The following is a 20,399-nucleotide window of genomic DNA, read 5'->3' on the forward strand; positions in this document are numbered from 1 at the left end:
GAACAGCCCCCTCCTCCTCCTCCTCCTCCCTCTCTCTCTCTCTCTTCTCCCCCTGCCCTGTTACCTGCGCTTCCTCATCCCTGCTCCTCTTCCCCTGCTCCCTCTCTCTCTGCAGGCTCTGCTGCAGTGTCTCCAGCTCCTCCTGGTGTTTCGAACCCTGGTCCTGCAGCGCCCCCCGCAGGGCGGCCAGCTCCCTGTCCCTCTGAGCCAGCGTCTCTCCGTGCTGCTCCCTCTGGGACAGGGCCTGCTGGAGCTCCTCGCGACATCGCTGCAGCTCCTGAGAGAAAACGCAGACACACATTAGAAATCACATTGCGGAGGTCAACATTTCACATGGAAATAAGACTCCTACTGCATAGCAGTCAAGGGACAAACTGAACACGTCCTTAAATTGCAGGATGCCCTTTATCGAGGTGGCCTTAAAGTGAGATTTCACTCCAGGGATGGCAATAAGACTCCCATGGCATAGCAGTGTCACCCATTCCAGGTTTTAGTACAAGCTTAGCCCCAGTGTGAATAGCTAACAAGCTCAGGTGTGTCCCATTAGACTCATAGTAAAACCAGGAATGGATGAAACTGCGATGCAATGAGTCTTCTTTCCACCCCTGCAGTGTCTAGGTCCCTGATGAACTGGGAGTCCAGTGTCTGGGGTAGCAGGGTTTAGGGTGGGGTATGGGGGTGCTGCGTTACCTTCTCCAGCCTCTCTGCCTGCTCAGTTTGGGCTACAGTGCTCCTCACAGAGTCCACCTCCACCTGCATGCTGGCGAAGCGACCCCTGACCTCCTGCAGCTCCTCCTCCAACTCCTCTTTGTCCGCACGGGCCTGCAGCAGCCTGGGAACGCAAAGACAAACACAGACGAGACAGAAATGAGTGCGTAGCGGTCTGAGCCACTCCTGGTTTTACTGTGACAAGGCTCTGCAACATGACTAGGTAACCTGCTCCATACCCTAACCACTCTCTGTGTGAGGAAGTGTCTGTCTGATCATTACTGCCTCATTTCACTCCCACACTGTGTGTCCTCTGCTCCTGTTTCCTGTGCTGCTCTTAAAGTATTGGTTTGTGTGAATTATGCAGCGATGGAAATAAGACTCCCACTGAATAGCAGTTTGATCCATTCCTGGTTTAGTTAGACACACCTGAGCTTATTACCTACACTCACTGGGTGCTAATCAAGCTTGCAGTAAAACCTGGATTGGGGGGGAAAACTGCTGTGCAACAGGAGTCTTATTTCCATCCTTGTGCTGGGAATATTTATAATCAGAAAACAAGCCTTCAGTTATACATCACTGCAGCGTGTGTTTGTGTATGAGCCTGCAATTGTACAGAATGGCACTGAATATGGAAAATTGGATATGCTGGGATGGAAATAAGACTCCTATTGCACTGCAGTTTCACCCATTCCAGATTTTACAATGAGCTTGATTAGCCCCAGTGTGTATAGGCAACAAGCTCAGGGGTGTCTTACTAAACTCATAACAAAACCAGGAATGGATCAAACTGCTATGCAACAGGAAATAAGATGGTTTGTCTGTTTGATAGCGCCGGCCGCTCTCTCGTCTCACTCCCGCTTGGTGCTGCGCAGCTCCTCCTTGCTCTTCTGCAGCAGCTCCCTCCAGTGGCTGCTCTCGTCACTGCTCTCCTCCAGCTGCCTCTGCAGGGTCCTCACCGTCGCGTTGACCTTCTGCCGCTCCGCCTCCACATCCAGCTGAGTCTGAGAGGAGAGAGAGAGCCAATCAGAGGGGCTGCACAGCAAGAGCACAGCACAGGGTAGCAAGTAAGAGGACAGGGAAGCATTGTAAAGCACAGAGAGGTCTGGTAAAGCATAGGGAAGCATTGTAAAGCACAGAGAGGTCTGGTAAAGCATAGGGAAGCATTGTAAAGCACAAAGAGGTCTGGTAAAGCATAGGGAAGCATTGTAAAGCACAGAGAGGTGTGGTAAAGCATAGGGAAGCATTGTAAAGCACAGAGAGGTCTGGTAAAGCATAGGGAAGCATTGTAAAACACAGAGAGGTCTGGTAAAGCATAGGGAAGCCTTGTAAAGCACAGAGAGGTCTGGTAAAGCATAGGGAAGCATTGTAAAGCACAGAGAGGTGTGGTAAAGCACAGGGAAGCATTGTAAAGCACAGAGAGGTGTGGTAAAGCACAGGGAAGCATTGTAAAGCACAGAGAGGTCTGGTAAAGCATAGGGAAGCATTGTAAAGCACAGAGAGGTCTGGTAAAGCATAGGGAAGCATTGTAAAGCACAGAGAGGTCTGGTAAAGCATAGGGAAGCATTGTAAAGCACAGAGAGGTCTGGTAAAGCATAGGGAAGCATTGTAAAGCACAGAGAGGTCTGGTAAAGCATAGAGAAGAATTGTAAAGCACAGAGAGGTGTGGTAAAGCATAGGGAAGCATTGTAAAGCACAGAGAGGTCTGGTAAAGCATAGGGAAGCACTGAACAGCGTACAGAGTTTGTGTGCTCTTTAAAAGGACGACACATTCGTTTTTGGGAAACGTGTCTGTATTTGTGGATCTAAAATTGCGTTTTTGCAATAACCTGTCATTAGCCTAACACATAATTTGAAGAATAATATTGTTTCTTTTTCTGTGTCTTCAGCTGTTGCATACAGGCAAACCTATCAACCACCTGAAACCCCCAAATAACTAGTAGATAACAACAGATGAGTTTTGCAGATCTGTTTTCTTCTCTGATTGATCTCATGATCAGAGAAAGCAACCTGGTCATGTTACTGAATCACTGGGACCCCAGCGATTCACAGTGACCCCAGCGATTCCCAGTGACCCCAGTGAAACCAGTGTTGCCGGCTCACCTGCGAGACCTCCAGCACGTTGCTTCGGAGCTGCTCCATGTCACTCTGGTACTGCTCCCTGAGCCGGTCCATCTCGCTGTCGTGACTCGCCACCTCGTCCTTCAGCGCCCCCTTCAGGGCGGTCAGCTCCCGCTCACGCTGGTGCAGGAGCTCGTCCTGCTTCTGCTTTGCTGCGTAGAGCTCCGCCAGGCCGGCTCGGAGCTCCATCACATCCTGAGAGACAGAGAGAGGGGTTACACAAGACCCCCACACATCTCCATCACATCCCGAGAGACAGAGAGAGGGGTTACACAAGACCCCCACACATCTCCATCACATCCCGAGAGACAGAGAGAGGGGTTACACAAGACCCCCACACATCTCCATCACATCCTGAGAGACAGAGAGAGGGCTTACACAAGACCCCCACACATCTCCATCACATCCTGAGAGACAGAGAGAGGGCTTACACAAGACCCCCACACATCTCCATCACATCCTGAGAGACAGAGAGAGGGCTTACACAAGACCCCCACACATCTCCATCACATCCTGAGAGACAGAGAGAGGGCTTACACAAGACCCCCACACATCTCCATCACATCCCGAGAGACAGAGAGAGGGCTTACACAAGACCCCCACACATCTCCATCACATCCCGAGAGACAGAGAGAGAGAGAGGGCTTACACAAGACCCCCACACATCTCCATCACATCCCGAGAGACAGAGAGAGGGCTTACACAAGACCCCCACACATCTCCATCACATCCCGAGAGACAGAGAGAGGGCTTACACAAGACCCCCACACATCTCCATCACATCCCGAGAGACAGAGAGAGGGCTTACACAAGACCCCCACACATCTCCATCACATCCCGAGAGACAGAGAGAGGGCTTACACAAGACCCCCACACATCTCCATCACATCCTGAGAGACAGAGAGAGAGAGAGAGCTACAGAGAGAGAGAGAGAGACAGAGACAGAGAGGGAGAGGCAGAGGCAGACAGACGGAGAGAGAGAGAGACAGAGGGAGAGAGAGAAAGAGGACGAGACAGCATTACCCACCCCTTTCAACACCTCCACGTTTGTCTGTAAGGCACATTTTTGCTCTGCTTCATGGAAATGTCACTGATGCGTGAAACACTGTGGCATTATCTAAAATACAGAACTGAGAAGCTGATCTGGTGCAAGGGAATACATTTCTCAACATCCTTTGCACTCAGATGTTCAAACTACTAGTATTCTTTTTATTCAAATTTCTCTTCCCCGGAGGGGGGGGGGGTCCAAAATAATTCACACAGAACAGGAAATTCAGGTTAAGTGAATTCCTATTGTAAGCAGTAATATACAGAAAGCGACTGCTAAATTTGGCCGGGAGCATCAAGTTCGTTTTAATGAGAATTGACTATATTTCTGTACATTTGCTACATTATTTTTGGCAACACACACACACACACACAAACACACAGAGGCAGACTAGAGCTGCAAGATTCGATTTGATTACTGGGATCAAGTTGTCCACAGAAACCAGGTGCTGAGAATCAGGTGAGGGTGGCTGGTGTCGATCGGGCTGATTCACCATTCAGAGTGAAACGAGTGAAGAAACAGCTGCTTGGGTTTGTGACGATCGCTGCTTTTCTTAAGACTCTGCGGAGAACAGCGATCCGCACAAACCCAAGCAGCTGTTTGTTCCCTCGTTTCACTCTGAATGGTAAATCAGCCCGATCGACAGCAGCCACCCTCGTCTGTAGAGAGCTCAATCCAAATAATCAGTTTGTGAAGCTCTAAAAGACAGACACAGAGTCACGGCACAAGGGTCTGTAACCAGCTGTTATTTGCAAGTGTTTTTCACTTAGTTGCTTGAGCTTTGCAGGCAGCTTCTGAAACTGCGAGTTGAAATAAATGCTGTCAGAATGGTGTGGTGCTGTCGCTGGCACTGTTTGCATGTTATTCTTTACTGTAGTGTATGCAAGGTTATTTGCAGAGTGAATGTTTCTGTATTGAATAGAGAGACAGGGGGCGCTGTGTACCACTTCGAGCGCCTCCTTGACTGCGCCGGACTCTCCGTCTCCCCTCAGCTCCTCCTGCAGCCCGGACAGGTGATCCTCTAGCCCTCGAACCCGGGTCTCCAACGCCTCCTTCTCCATGCGCAGCTGCATGAGCCTGCGGGGACACAGAGAGTCAGTATAGAGAGACACACACACAAAACACACAGCAAGTCAGTACAGAGAGTCACAGACACAGAGAGTCAGTACAGAGAGTCACAGACACAGAGAGTCAGTACAGAGAGACACAGACACAGAGAGTCACAGAGAGTCACAGACAGAGAGTCAGAGAGACACAGACACAGAGGGTCAGTACAGAGAAACATACACACAAACACACAGCAAGTCAGTACAGAGAGTCACAGACACAGAGTCAGTACAGAGAGTCACAGACACAGAGACTCAGTACAGAGAGACACACAAAGACAGAGTCAGTACAGAGAGACACATACAAACACACAGCAAGTCAGTACAGAGAGTCACAGACACAGAGTCAGTACACAGAGAGAGACACACAAAGACACAGAGTCAGTACAGAGAGACACATACAAACACACAGCAAGTCAGTACAGAGAGTCAGACACAGAGACTCAGTACAGAGTCACAGACACAGAGGGTCAGTACAGAGAGTCACACACACACACACTCAGAGTCAGTACAAAGAGTCACAGACACAGAGTCAGTACAGAGAGTCACAGACACAGAGAGTCAGTACAGAGAGTCACAGACACAGAGGGTCAGTACAGAGAGTCACACACACACACACACACACACACACAGAGTCAGTACAGACAGTCAGACACAGTAGTCTGATCCATTCCTGGTTTTACAATGAGTTTAACAAGACGCCCCTGAGCTTGTTCCCTACACACCGGGGGCTAATCAGGTTCATAGTAAAACCTGGAATGGGTGAAACTGCTATACAACAGGAGTCTGATTTCCATCCCCTGTATTTGCAATCATTCAGAATGGCACGACACAGCCTCCCTCTCTCCATTCACATTGTGGGACAGCGTGACTTTATTCCACTCTGCTGGCTGCTGCTCTGCATTCATCTACAGAGAGAGTAGGCGGAGCGGGCAGAGTGGGAAAGATCACACATTCAGTATCCCAGTACCGTATCCCCCCCCTTCTCTTACTGTGTGACGGAGGAGTGCAGCTCGCTCTCGCTCTTCACTGTTCCAGTACAGACCCTCCCCAGTGTCCCCAGTACTCCCAGTACCCCTTTCTTACTCCGTGACGGAGGAGTGCAGCTCGCTCTTGGTCTGGCTCAGGACCTCCTGCAGCTGAATGTTATCGTCCAGCGTCTCCTCCAGCTCGCTCCTCAGACTCTGGACACTGGTGTCCAGCCGGCTGGACGAGTTGAGACGGTTCTGAAATCAAACACACACACACACAAATTAAAATAATAAAACTCAAAGCATGCAGGTTGCAGGGCGGGTCGACACAGCGTCAGGACACACACAGCTGGAGGTAGCCCTGGAGGGAAGGAGGCGTCTCTTCACACTGAGAGTAAATCACTCTTTTTTTATGGGCTTTGAATTGGAAACCGCTTCAGCAGAATCTTTTCAGCGGCAGGCTGTGTTGTGCATGAATGGGAGACCTTGTGATCATTGTATATTACACACACACACACACACACACACACACACCAACTGTTTCTGTGTCTATAAGGCAATAGTAGCGATTGTCTCTCTATTTCTGTGGGGTGTAGACAGTCAACAGGGTGTGCCTTTATAAAAGTGTCCCATAGTAAAAGCATACCAAAGTCTGCTAAAGCAAAGTGAAAACACGGTAAAGCATTGCAAAGCACAGAGAGGTCTGGTAAAGCATAGGGAAGCATTGTAAAGCACAGAGAGGTCTGGTAAAGCATAGGGAAGCATTGTAAAGCACAGAGAGGTGTGGTAAAGCATAGGGAAGCATTGTAAAGCACAGAGAGGTGTGGTAAAGCACAGGGAAGCATTGTAAAGCACAGAGAGGTCTGGTAAAGCATAGGGAAGCATTGTAAAGCACAGAGAGGTGTGGTAAAGCATAGGGAAGCATTGTAAAGCACAGAGAGGTGTGGTAAAGCATAGGGAAGCATTGTAAAGCACAGAGAGGTGTGGTAAAGCATAGGGAAGCATTGTAAAGCACAGAGAGGTCTGGTAAAGCATAGGGAAGCATTGTAAAGCACAGAGAGGTCTGGTAAAGCATAGGGAAGCATTGTAAAGCACAGAGAGGTCTGGTAAAGCATAGGGAAGCATTGTAAAGCACAGAGAGGTCTGGTAAAGCATAGGGAAGCATTGCAAAGCACAGAGAGGGTTCGGAGAAAACTGCGGCATACTTTTATAAGAGTGGCTGCCCAATTTAACACCCCAAAACCAGCAGATTATATGATATTGTTGCCCGCACTCATGGGACCCCCTGTACATTTCTATGTGATTCCTTTCTTTTCTGTCACCTTGGTCTCCTCGTCCAGCCTCATCTGCAGCTCTGACGCTCTCCTCTCCAGCTCGTTCTTCTGCATGAGGAGGGTCCGGGAGTCACTGCTGGGAGCCGCGCTCTGGGGGCACAGAAACACAGCGTTAGCATGCAATTCAAAACACCAACCAGCGTGCCGCATGCTGTAGAGCCTTAGAAAAGTGTCCCATAGTGAAAGCAAAGTATAATGTGAATAGCATAAACTTTAATAAGGGCATGAGCTACATATAACCTAAATAATTTACACACAATACGATCGTCCAAATCAGAGAGCTATTAAAACATGCATGTAAAAGCACAGCAGTGTGGAGTAGTGGTTAGGGCTCTGGACTCTTGACCGGAGGGTCGTGGGTTCAATCCCAGGTGAGGGGACACTGCTGCTGTACCCTTGAGCAAGATACTTTACCTAGATTGCTCCAGTAAAAACCCAACTGTATAAATGGGTAATTGTATGTAAAAAATAATGTGATATCTTGTAACAATTGTAAGTCGCCCTGGATAAGGGCGACTGCTAAGAAATAAATAATAATAATAATAATAATAATAATAATAATAATAATAATAATAATGATGAATCAGGCGCAGAATTATTATTATTATTATTATTATTATTATTATTATTATTATTATTTATTTCTTAGCAGACGCCCTTATCCAGGGCGACTTACAATTGTTACAAGATATCACATTATTTTTACATACAATTACCCATTTATACAGTTGGGTTTTTACTGGAGCAATCTAGGTAAAGTACCTTGCTCAAGGGTACAGCAGCAGTGTCCCCCACCTGGGATTGAACCCACGACCCTCCGGTCAAGAGTCCAGAACCCTAACCACACTCCACTGCTGCAATTAGTGAGAAACGGGGGTGGAGGGGTCTCTTACTTTGAAGGCCTGGATTTTCTCAAACACGAGGTTTACTTTCCTCTTCACAGCGTTCTCGTTGTCTGAGCTCCTGCAGCACAGAGAGAAGAAACAGGCAAAGAAACATGACACTTTCAATGAGCAAACGTTGCAATACAGTGCTTCTTCGACTCACTGCTTTTTACTGATGTATCAAATAGAGAGAGGTCGCTGTACAAGAAGAGATGGTTTGACTGCTCTCACTGACCCCTCACCCCCCGCCTCACCCCTCTTGGACAATGGTGCAGATGACATCCTTGAATCTCTCCCTCACTCTCCTCCACTTTGTCCTCACACCTCTCCACTCTCTCCCCACCCTCAACTCTTCAGCACTTCCCTTCCCCTCCCCTCCCCTCTCACTGACCCCTCTCCGAGGATGGTGTAGAGGGCCTCTTTGGCCCTCTCCTCTCCTCTCCTCTCCTCTCCTCTCCCCTTCCCTTACCCCTCTCTGAGGATGGTGTAGAGGGCCTCTTTGGCCCTCTCCTCACCTCTCCTCTCCTCTCCCCTCACCCCTCTCTGAGGATGGCATACAGGGCCTCTTTGGCCCTCTCCTCTCCTCTCCTCTCCTCTCCTCTCCCCTTCCCTTCCCTTCCCTTTCCCCTCACCCCTCTCTGAGGATGGTGTAGAGGGCCTCTTTGGCCCTCTCCTCTCCTCTCCTCTCCTCTCCTCTCCTCACCCCTCTCTGAGGATGGTATACAGGGCCTCCTTGGCTCTCTCCTCCTCGCTGCCCAGCTGCCTCTGGTTTTGAAGAAGGTCTGGCGTCGACTTCAGCTGCAAAAAACCCACAAAAAACACAAGATTTAGAACAGTGGCAATAAGACTCCCATTGCATAGCAGTTTGATCCATTCCTGGTGTTACTGAGAGCTTAATAAGACACACCTGAACATGTTACCTATACACACCGGGGCTAATCAAGCTCATAGCAAAACCTGGAATGGGTGTAACTCATATGCATTTCCGTCCCCGATTTCAGAGTTACAGACCCTACCTGTATCTCTGACTGGACCTTCAGCTGCGAGCTAGTCGTGGTTCTGCCTCCGATCCGATCCCTGGTGCTGCTGGTCACCGAGCCGACGGTGGGTTCCTGAGCCGGCCTGCCCAGACTGGCGCTGCTGTGCAAGGGAGAGAGGGCCTGCCCGTTCACCACGGAGGGGGAAGAGGAGGCGGGCGTGTCGAGCAGAACATCCAGGCTCCCGAGAAGAGAATCCCTTCCGGAGCGGTTCCTCCCGTCCAGGCTGCGGGACCTCTTCCGCTCGTCCGCGGAGATCCTGCTGCGGCCCCCGGCCCGGCCCCTCTGTGGTCCCTGGCCCCCGTCGAACTTGCTGATCATGCTGCCGACCGTCGGCAAGGACTTGGTGTCGATGGCGCCGCCCGGCTCGGGAGTCCCTCCGCGGGCCGAGGGCTTGGCAGTGATCGAAGAGGAAGAGGAGGAGCTACGAGACGACATCACTTCCTGGTTGTCTCCGCCGTAGCGATCACGGCTGCTGCTGCTGTTTCTTCCTTGCTGCTCCAGTCCGTTGCCTTCCTCTTTGCGGAGGTCGCCGTGGAGATTCTCGAACCCGGGTCCGAGCGAGCCCGCCTCCAGCAGGGACTCGTGCGAATGGGAGCGCCGCAGATCCTCGGTCCTCCTGGGCTGGGGGGCCGGGGGGGAGGCGGCCCCCCTGCTCGTTCTCAGCCCCGTCCCGTCGGAGCGCTCATACCCTGGTTGGGGGTACGGGTTCTCCGGCGGCTCGGAGCCTCTCTTGTCGCTGCTCTTCAGCTGCACGCCGTAGGAATCCCCCTTCTCGCCTTCCTTCAGGACCAAGTAGGGCTGCCCGGCGATGCCCTGGACACGGACCGCCACGCCGTACGAGCCCCCCTTTCCCTTCCCCCCTCCCTGGGGGAGCGCGTCACCCCGGACCCCTGTCTTCTTTCGGGGCTTGCCCCGATCGTTCAGGTCGTCGATGAAGCGGATCTGAACCCCGTAATCCAAAGGGGGGGGCCTGTCGGCCGTGGGGCTGGGATCCATTCGAAGGCACGTGGAGGGAAGCTTGAGAAATGTATGGTACTAACAATCCTGCTTCTCTTCTCACTGTAATGAGAGGCAGAGACAGAGAGAGTTAGGATAAACACACACACACACACACACACACACACACACACACACGGACGTAGCAGGGATGGAAATAAGACTCCTATTGCATAGCAGTTTCACCCATACCAGCTTGGCTAGCCCCAGTGTATAGGTGACAAGCTCAGGTGTCTCTTATTATACTCAGTAAAACCAGGAACGGTTCAAAATGCTATGCAATGGGTGTCTTATTTCCATCCATGCACAGTTCACACAAACCAATACTTCAAGCGCAGCACAGAAACCAGGAGCAGAGGACACACAGTGTGGAAGTGAAGTCGAGACAGACTTCGGACAGAGGGATGTGGTAGTGCGGCACTAAAAGGTCACAGTGCAGCAGTAAAAGGTCGCATTGGATTGTGGGATTGATTGAATGCAAGCAAATAAGCGAAGACCGAACAGACATTTGCGTCTGTTTTTATTTTTCGGTCTCGACACACAGCTGTCACGCTGTTGTTCAGACAGTTTGTTTATCACATGCCTGTCAGGCTGGCCCCACTGGGTAGGAGATACAAAACTGTCGCAGCGTCAGTGGAAACACAACCAGCTACACCTCGCCCAGACCGGCTCACTGATACCTGGGGACAGGCAGTGGAAGTGAGGCAGAAAAAACCAAAGCCCAGTATAGTTTTGCAAATACTTCTTTATTTTTTTTTGGCAATAGGCAACCTCAACACAGAAGGTCATTTTACAGGAAAGACTTCTATTATAAGTCCTGGTTTTTCTCAACGCATTTAAAAAGGGACTGCTGGTCGAAACAAGGGAAGGAAATAAGACTCCCATTGCATAGAAGTTTGATCCATTCCTGGTTTTGCTACGCTTCTAATAAAACACGCCCGAGCTTGTTAGCAGGCGGGGCTGTGAGAGTGGAAAAGGTCACACGGTCACATGATTTGAATGGAATGACAAAGGCCGTGTCCAAAGCGACTTGCAGAGACTAGGGGGTGAACTCTGCATCATCAACAACTGCTGCAGAGTCACTTCCAATAGGACCTCGTTTACTTACGTCTCATCTGAAGGACGGAGCACAAGGAGGTGAAGTGACTTGCTCAGGGTCACACACACACACACATACACACACACACACACACACAGGGAGTCAGTGGCTGAGCCGGGATTTGAACCGGGGACCTCCTGGGGTAACAAGCCCCTTTCTTTAACCACAACTAACAAGGAATTGCATCACTGCAGCTCTTGTTCATAATTAGCTGGGATATCAAAACCAGTTGCTCTTTGCCAACATGACTTATTTCCTGGTAATAAGTGACAGTCATTTGTCTCCATAGCCTGTGAATTCCAAGCAAAAGCAGTGATACGAGAAACTGGATGCAGATGAACCCTGCAGTGGACTGGGGATTGCTGTGAGTTTCATTAAGGAGCTGCCAGCCTGTAATCTGTGTTTAACAGCAGGCAGCATTCACAAGCTTTCGAGTAAACAGTTACCTTTTAACCCATTTCCAAAGGCTTCGCGGAAGCCTTGATCTTAGTATTTAGTGCAGTTATCGGGTTTGCACGAAGCAGCAGGATACTGCAAACACTGAAACATTTTAATAATGTAAACTGCACGCTCAGATACAGAGTTAGTGCGCCGGCAGGCTGCTTGAAGGTGTCTTTCTTGTCCAAGACAAAATAGGAGAGAGAGAGAGAAAGAGAGAGAGAGAGAATGAACTACAGAATGAAAGAGAGAATTTAAGGAATGGAGAAAGAGAAAAACAAAAAGAACAAAAGCAGCGAAGAACAAAAAAGAAAGAAGAGGAAAGAAAGAAAGCGCTCACTGTGCATTTGGTAAAGGAATGTGTTTGTCATTCTTATCAGTGCTTCATGATTACAGCACTCCCTGATAAGAGGCACTGGAATGCACAAAGCTCTTTGAACTGAGAAAAAGAGAGAGAGAGAGAGAGAGAGAGAGAGAGAGAGAGAGAGAGAGAGAGAGAGAGAGAGAGAGAGAGAGAGAGAGAGAGGAGAGAGAGAGAGAGGAGAGAGCTGAATGGTGCATCTTTTATGACAAAGAGGGCAGAAGAGGTTTGATACCAGGAGGTTCCAGGGTTCAAATCCCAGCTCAGCCACTGACTCACCGTGTGCGACCCTGTGCAAGTCACGTAAAGCTGAGGTCCTACTGGAAGTGACTCTGCAGCAGCAGCAGCTGTTGATGAAGCATAGTTCACCCCCTAGTCTCTGTAAGTCGCTTTGGATAAAAGCGTCTGCCAGTGTGAATGGGGCTACTGCAACCAGTCTGCTCCATTGGGCTGCAGTGCAGGCTGACACACACTCAAATGCATTGAAAATCAACTGGAGGATCAGTCTGCAAACAGTCTCCAAAGACTGAGCAGCACAGCACTGGTGACAGATAAACACACAGGATACACAGATGGATAGATGTTTGAAAGATAATAATATATAATATTTGAACAGGCATTAGAGATCTGATTGTCTGAAATCCACCTTTGTCCAAGCTTTTGTGTGAATTGTATCAAGTCATGTGTTCAAAGCCATTAGTTTAAATATGTTGGAAGGTTTTTAAAAGGGAGTTTGGGACAGAGGCCCGGGGCACTGAAACCACCACCACCACCCCGCCTCTCACTCCCTCTCCCTGGGCAGAGACTCGGTAACGCTGGTCCCTCCCTGGTTTCAAAGAGTCACTTCATTGCACAATGGTTTGCTTTAATCTAAAGAATTCTCAGTGGAATACAGGTGAGCTGCAAGAAAGCTGGCTGTGCACCTGAGCCCAGGTGAGGAGGAGTTAGAAACTCCACCCTGTACACCTGTGCAGAACACAGAGCTGCACACACAGCCAGAGAAAACAAGGCAGGGGGGTGCGGGCCTTCTCAATATAGCACCCACTCCGAACAGTGCTGTCTTTATCAAGGGTAAAACAACCAGGACTCAAATCAGAATTCCTCAGGGTTATAATGAAGGTAAAAACAGCCAGTGTATTTGGCTTGGCTTGTGTGTTAGTAGATTCGATTACAGGAAACTACTTCACTGTCGTTCGCACGCTGCTAGCGCCGCGGTTTTATTCATACAGTATTCAGTTACTGCGACTTACAATTCATTAAAGATTTAAAAAGATACTATAAAATGTTGCCCTAAATCAATGACAACGCTACCCCCGACCCACCCCGAAATCACTGCCTGTACAATAGCTTGGAACCAGACAGAACTTTTGATTTTGATTTTCCTGGATAAGAAAAAGGGAGGGCAGTGTTAGTGCCGCTGACGCTGATAGGAAGAGGTAAGGAAAGTGATTTTTCAGCCTTGCTTACAGCAGCGCTCCTTTAAAGGGAGTGCCAGCGACCAAGCGCTGAGCAATATATAAACAAACACAAAGTCACCGCTAAAACGGATAGCTGTGACCTCCACGAAACCATGTAAACTAACACAGTCACAAAAGGTGTAGTACACAGCGTCAGGTATTAAAATAAACAGAAAGGAGGGGGAGGAACACGAAACTGCAGCACGCACACGCGCACACACACGTGCGCGCACACACACACACACACACACGCGCACACACACACACACACACACACACGCGCGCGCACACACACACACACACACACACACTGCAGATTTCCTAGTCTAAACTCCAGAGGGGCTGGGGAGGGGGGAGGGGGGAGAATCAACACGATAAAGTTCCAGTGAAAGTAAATATATGTTTAAACATGACAGGGGCATAGTCTATTCCTCAGCAAAACAAACAGAAATACACACACACACACACACACACTGCAGATTCACACACAGATCCACACACACACACTGTAGATTCACACACAGATCCACACACACACACTGTAGATTCACACAAAGATCCACACACACACTGTAGATTCACACACAGATCCAAAGACACACACTGTAGATTCACACACAGATCCACACATACATACTGTAGGATTCACACACAGACAGACCCCCCCCCCCCCCCACACACACACACTGTAGGATTCACACACACACACACCCCACACACACATACTGTAGATTCACACAGACAGACACACACACAGAGCCACACTCACACAAACACTGTAGATTCAGACAGACACACACACCCCACACACACACATTGTAGGATTCACACACAGATGACTCTCTCTCTCTCTCTCTCTCTCTCTCTCTCTCTCTCTCTCTCTCACACACACACACATTGTAGATTCACACACAGATCCACACAGAGATACACACACACACTCTCAGGTATTTCACTCGAGTTAGCTGAGGTCTGCTTACAGGGCACTTCCACAAGCGCTGCACAGTAACACATGGGACCCAGTCTCATTCACTTTCCACTGGGGGGAAAAGCATAAAGCAGAGAATGGGAATATCATTATTATTAGTAGTAGTAGTAGTAGTATTGGGTCTCATTTTGGAAGCTCTCATTGGTTCAAATCCCACGACAGAATGCCGGGCAGAACCGCGCTGTTCCGAATCACATTGTGATTGATCATGACATTCAGGGCTGGAAACAAGACTCCTGTTGCACAGCAGTGTGATCCGTTCCAGGTTTTACTAGGAGCTTGATTAGCCGCAGTGTGTCTAGGTAACAAGCTCAGGTGTGTCTTATTAAAACGCCTCGTAAAACCTGGAATGGGTGGAAATGCTATGCAACGGGAGTCTCATTTCCATCCCGGTGCTGAAATATAACTGAAGCGTCTGCAGGACTCTGCAGTTTTGTAACTGGTCAACGAGTTACAATAGGAGGCTGAGAGCTCCAGTGGTTAAAGAAAAGGGCTTGTAACCAGGAGGTCCCCGGTTCAAATCCCACCTCAGCCACTGACTCATTGTGTGACCCTGAGCAAGTCACTTCACCTCCTTGTGCTCCGTCTTTCGGGTGAGATGTAATTGTAAGTGACTCTGCAGCTGATGCATAGTTCACACACCCTAGTCTCTGTAAGTCGCCTTGGATAAAGGCGTCTGCTAAATAAACAAATAATAATAATAATAATAATAATAATAATAATAATGAGTTGTGTGATCCCCTCAGTAACTCCGGGCGTTGTGAATTTTAAAAAGGCTCTTTGTGGATTAGTCCTGAACCAGCAGAGTCCATAGCAAACAGTTAGGATTTGAATTGGTGTGGCCGCACTCTGTGGACTACCTACACCACACCGAATCAAGACAGGCCAGCAATATCAACAATCATGCCTCTGTTGCCTGATACACACAGAAACACAGGCACAGTGCCCGTGTAGATTTATTGTGACTCTCTTAAGCCACAGCTAAAAATACCTTTGAGGAATGTAAACCAACCGGTATGTCAACCAGGCCTGCTTTATTTCTGACTATTTAGTGTCCTGGGGGAAAAACTGGACAAGAATGCAAGAAACGGGCAAGCTGAGAGGATATTCGACCTTACAAAATAACAAAGCACGGGAGGCCGGCCGATTCATCGTTGTTTCAATGCGCGCTGTACAGTATCGGATTTGAAATGTTGCATTACTTCCATTTGGCGTTTCCAAGGTAACTAGATACCACCGTTTCCGCCGGCAAACCATTTGAACGAGTGAATAAATAACATGAATTAATTCATTCTTTAAATACACGGAGTTTGATGGGTTTATTCAATCAAGGCTCTGGGAACTTGGAAGAATACAGCCCCTCGAATCAGTCCAGTTGGATCACAAGGCTGTCGCTGTTTTGTTAACACACATATTTGATACATAGTGATACTCAAATGACCTTTTTTTAAATCTTAATTGTACAACACATCAAAGAGCCACACCTGTATTCTCACTGCGAGAACCGGCTAGCTCAGTTTCGAATAAGCAGCAAAAGTAAAAACATAATTAAAATGCAATACAAGTTTGTAATCTCGCTTCTTCCCTATCACATTTTTTTTTAGTCTCAGTTGATTAATTTACGGAATTATTAATAATTAATAAATGGTTCAATACACGCTGAGGTTCGTATTCAAACCAACAAACACACCAGAGATGAAACAAAGCAAATAAAAGCAGCAAGTCTTTTTTTTTTTCCTTTACTAATTGTAGTTTTTTTAAAAAAACAAGCGATTGCCTTATCCTTGCGCAATCTCGCAGAAACTACCATCAGGAATCCTTTCAACCGAAACTAGCGACTGCTGACCGTGGGTGGGAACTGTGACTAGTGAAATTCCATCACGAACAAAAAATGGTTCATGTTTTTATTTTTTCAACAGAAAATACACCAATATACATAGCCGGGCGATATAATAATGCTTATAATATTAAAGCACACGATCTCATGAATGCATTTTAAATGTCCGGCATATCAGTTTACCTGCAATACTATAAGCACCTGCCCAAAACAGGTAGCTCACCTAGCGAAACTGTATCAGCGACAAACACAGAGCTAACATTGCACATTCGTGAATAACAATTAAAAAAAGCCTACTTTACCGCGGAGATCCTCGTTTATCTATTAGGTTCCACGGTATTCCCGATGGAAAACTGTCCTTTCCCCACCTCCTTCCAGTTCTCCCAGTGTTTTTATTCCAATAAATGATTTGATCTACTTCCCCAACCTGTTACAGTGCAATCACCTTTCTCCCCGATGAACAAATCCCACCCAGCCTGCTCCCGGGATTGGCTGGCCGTTCAGATAGTAGGCGGTGCAGAGTCCGCTTATCCAACTGTTCTCATTGCAGGAGTGAGCTATCAATCCGCTGCCATGGACTCTCTTATAGCCAATACGTAGGTCAGGCCCGCCCATCGCCGCGCTGTGATTGGCCCAGGGTTCAGCGGCGTCGCTTGTAACCCCTGTATACAGTACCGCACTTTATTGTACTTTTACCAGGGGGATACCACAGCAGTAAACTTTGAGAAGGGGGCTGGTTCATTATCTTCTCTGTGCTTTACTACACTGTGCTGTGCTTTTACCAGAGGGATACCACAGCAGTAAACTTTGAGAAGGGGGCTGGTTCATTATCTTCTCTGTGCTTTACTACACTGTGCTGTGCTTTTACCAGGGGGATACCACAGCAGTAAACTTTGAGAAGGGGGCTGGTTCATTATCTTCTCTGTGCTTTACTACACTGTGCTGTGCTTTTACCAGGGCGATACCACAGCAGTAAACTTTGAGAAGGGGGCTGGTTCATTATCTTCTCTGTGCTTTACTACACTGTGCTGTGCTTTTACCAGGGGGATACCACAGCAGTAAACTTTGAGAAGGGGGCTGGTTCATTATCTTCTCTGTGCTTTACTACACTGTGCTGTGTTTTTACCAGGGGGATACCACAGCAGTAAACTCTGAGAAGGGGGCTGGTTCGGTTCTTTTATTAGGTCAAAGTACTTTGAGAGGCTCCCCTCATTGTGTGTCACTGGATCCCATATCGATATTTAAATATATATCCCCTTCAGTCACACATTTTTCGTACATTTTTAAATCAGTTTGTGTGAACTCTATGGAGTTTGAGAAGCTGCCCTGCCATAACACTGAAAAAAAACCAAAAAACACATATGCATTATAAAATAGATCAGACAGGAGACTTAACATGGTAATAATTTTGCACGCAGTGACTGAAGGGGCTGTATGGACTGAACCTGAAAGACAGTGCATCCTCTTATTGTAACTCCACCTCGATCTGTCAGTATCTCAGTGTTCTCTGGAAGTCAGTGCCCAGCTTTCAAACTTTCAATTTAAACAACAGCATCAGTCTCCCTGGCTATCTCTACCATGCTATCTGAAGAATGGGGAAGCAGAAACGCTGTAGCTAATCATTAAAATAGTGAGTAAGTATTTAGTGTCCTGTTGTATTCTGACCCTATAGAGCTGTTTGCTGTTTCTGATTTCTCTCTCTCTCTCTCTCTCTCTCTCTTTCCCTCTCTCTCTCTCTCTCTCTCTCCTCTCTCTCGCTCTCGCTCTCTCTCGCTCTCGCTCTCTCTCGCTCTCGCTCTCTCTCTCTCTCTCTCTCTCTCTCTCTCTCTCTCGATCTCTCCCTCTCTCTCTCTCTCTCTCGAGATCTTGTTTAGCAGATGATCCACCTGTGATAATTCACTTCAGGTGCGCTGCAATCAGGATTAGAAGGTGTACTGATTTTAGTCCAATCACGTGGGCTAAACCTGCTTAATCCACGAGTTAGACACGTCAAGTGGACTACATTTGGTACACTGCAATAGACCCATTGTGTCTTCGTTTAGTATTTACTGTCCATTAGATGTGAACTAAGCTTAAAAATACAGCACACTAATACACAGTAGATGGAAGCTGAATTGAAACCAGATTGGAAGCTGGAAGCTGATTGGCTGATGACACTGAATAGTTTATATATATATATACATATATGTTTTTTGCTCAAAAGAGCCAACTTCCCAAAGTTTCAGTCTGTTTAACATTGTCCAAGAAAAGTTTTTGAAAAGCAAACAGCGGAGGTACTCATAGGCTTTGATACTACGGTAACTACAGTCAGTTATTTCAATTGAAATCTATTAATGTGTTTGTGATGTCATTCACTTCACAGCTCACGGTGTGACAATCTACTACTCCTTTCTATTTAAAGCTTCAGGCATCCTGGTATTGAGTCTATGCATCCATTTATCTTCCTTTATTATCTGCAGGTTATCTAATTGTATTTCTTCCTAAACTACAAATTGTAGGTCAATCATGTTATGTTCATGTTTTAAAAGTATTGAACTCTGAGTTAATTTACTTCATTATTTTTCTTATGTTTGGTAGGGGGTTCTGTATTCTTTTATATAATGTGATGTTCTACCCGTCTCTCCTACAGATTTTATTTCCTTAATTTTTGGGGGGACAAAATATAACGGAGGTCAAAGTGTGGGCCCCTTCAAACACACAACTCACCAGCGACATCTAGTGCCTCCTCCCTGACACCAAGGAGCAGAAATTTTTACCCTCCTATTACCCTCATGAAAGTAATATCATAGGAAAAGCATAGCAAAGTGTGATAAAGCAAGGTAAGCATTGCCAAGCATAGGTAAGCATTGCCAAGCATAGGTAAGCACTGTAAAGGTGTCTGTCTGCATTGCCATTGCAGTGTCTCTGTCTAAATTATTATCTGACTGTCTGGACAGCAAATACTCTGAAACTCTCATACAGGCTATTTTATTCATGGTCTGAATAATTACATAAATCTCTTTTTTAATATAACAAGGCTTCTCCCATACTCTGGAGTCATCTCTCTCTATCTATTTTTCTATAACGGCGATTGCTATCATAGTCTTCCCCTTTCTCCATCTTCTTTCCTCTCTTTCTCTTCCTCCCTTTCTCTCCCGTTCCTTCAGGAAACTCAGCTTTTCTTGCAGATGTGTGTTTGTTCTTTGCTTTTGGCATGCCTGTTTCCTTTTTAGAATCAGTTTCACTAACTAATTGCATTGCAGATTTAACCAGCGATTTGAATATGTTTTTCAGAGTGGTTTGGCTGTCCGATATCAATCCAGGCTGGCTGTTTGACTTTGATCCAGACTCGCCAGGCAATTTTAATCCAGTTTTGTTTCTGGGCTTCAGTTCAGTTTTACTGTCCTCCCTGGGCTTGGTCATCGTGACGTGTGTCTTTGATGTCGGTCTAATCTCTGCCATGTGTGGAAGAGGCTTCTTTACTGAAGGGCGCCGGTCGGTTTCTCTGCTAGGAGGTGCTTTCTGGGGCCGTTCCTCTTGTGCTGTTTGCATCTTCCACGTCTCTTCTCTTGCACCTCCTCTTCTTCTTTCTCTCTCCTGTTCCGGCAGGAAAGTTTTGCTTTCAGGTTTCAATCCAGTTTTGCTTTCTGGTTTCAATCCAGTTTTGCTTTCTGGTTTCAATTCAGTTTTCCTCTCTGGTTTCAATCCAGTTTTGTTTTCTGGTTTCAATTCAGTTTTCCTCTCTGGTTTAAATCTATTTTTGTTCTCTGGTTTCAATCCAGTTTTGCTTTCTGGTTTAAATCCAGTTTTGCTTTCTGGTTTCAATTCAGTTTTGCTCTCTGGTTTAAATCCATTTTTGTTCTCTGGTTTCAATCCAGTTTTGCTTTCTGGTTTAAATCCAGTTTTGCTTTCTGGTTTCAATCCAGTTTTGCTTTCTGGTTTCAATCCAGTTTTACTTTCTGGTTTCAATCCAGTTTTGTTTTCTGGTTTCAATTCAGTTTTGCTTTCTGGTTTCAATCCAGTTTTGCTTTC

At 47.3% G+C, this 20,399-nt stretch overlaps 1 protein-coding gene across 3 annotated transcripts in view; it reads right to left on the bottom strand.

Annotated features, from left to right (window-relative positions):
- The window catches only part of LOC117395403 (cingulin-like), a 31,209-nt gene extending 14,269 nt beyond the window's left edge, over positions 1-16,940 (bottom strand). Inside the window, exons 1-11 of one of the 3 annotated variants that reach the window (XM_059007370.1) lie at positions 16,834-16,940; positions 9,189-10,271; positions 8,876-8,970; positions 8,182-8,251; positions 7,277-7,378; positions 6,070-6,209; positions 4,822-4,954; positions 2,812-3,024; positions 1,564-1,712; positions 691-832; positions 65-277 (exon numbers count right to left, since the gene is read on the bottom strand). In XM_059007370.1, coding sequence (XP_058863353.1) covers positions 65-277; positions 691-832; positions 1,564-1,712; positions 2,812-3,024; positions 4,822-4,954; positions 6,070-6,209; positions 7,277-7,378; positions 8,182-8,251; positions 8,876-8,970; positions 9,189-10,208 — 2,277 coding nt within the window. In that variant the 5' untranslated portion in view covers positions 10,209-10,271; positions 16,834-16,940. Of the gene's footprint in view, positions 1-64; positions 278-690; positions 833-1,563; positions 1,713-2,811; positions 3,025-4,821; positions 4,955-6,069; positions 6,210-7,276; positions 7,379-8,181; positions 8,252-8,875; positions 8,971-9,188; positions 10,272-16,685 lie in introns of all 3 variants that reach the window. The other 2 variants (XM_059007368.1, XM_059007369.1) reach the window with 2 other exon arrangements.
- Between the last annotated feature and the right edge of the window lie 3,459 nt (positions 16,941-20,399).

Source organism: Acipenser ruthenus, chromosome 35 (assembly GCF_902713425.1).
Source record: "Acipenser ruthenus chromosome 35, fAciRut3.2 maternal haplotype, whole genome shotgun sequence".
NCBI classification, from domain to species: Eukaryota; Metazoa; Chordata; class Actinopteri; order Acipenseriformes; family Acipenseridae; genus Acipenser; species Acipenser ruthenus.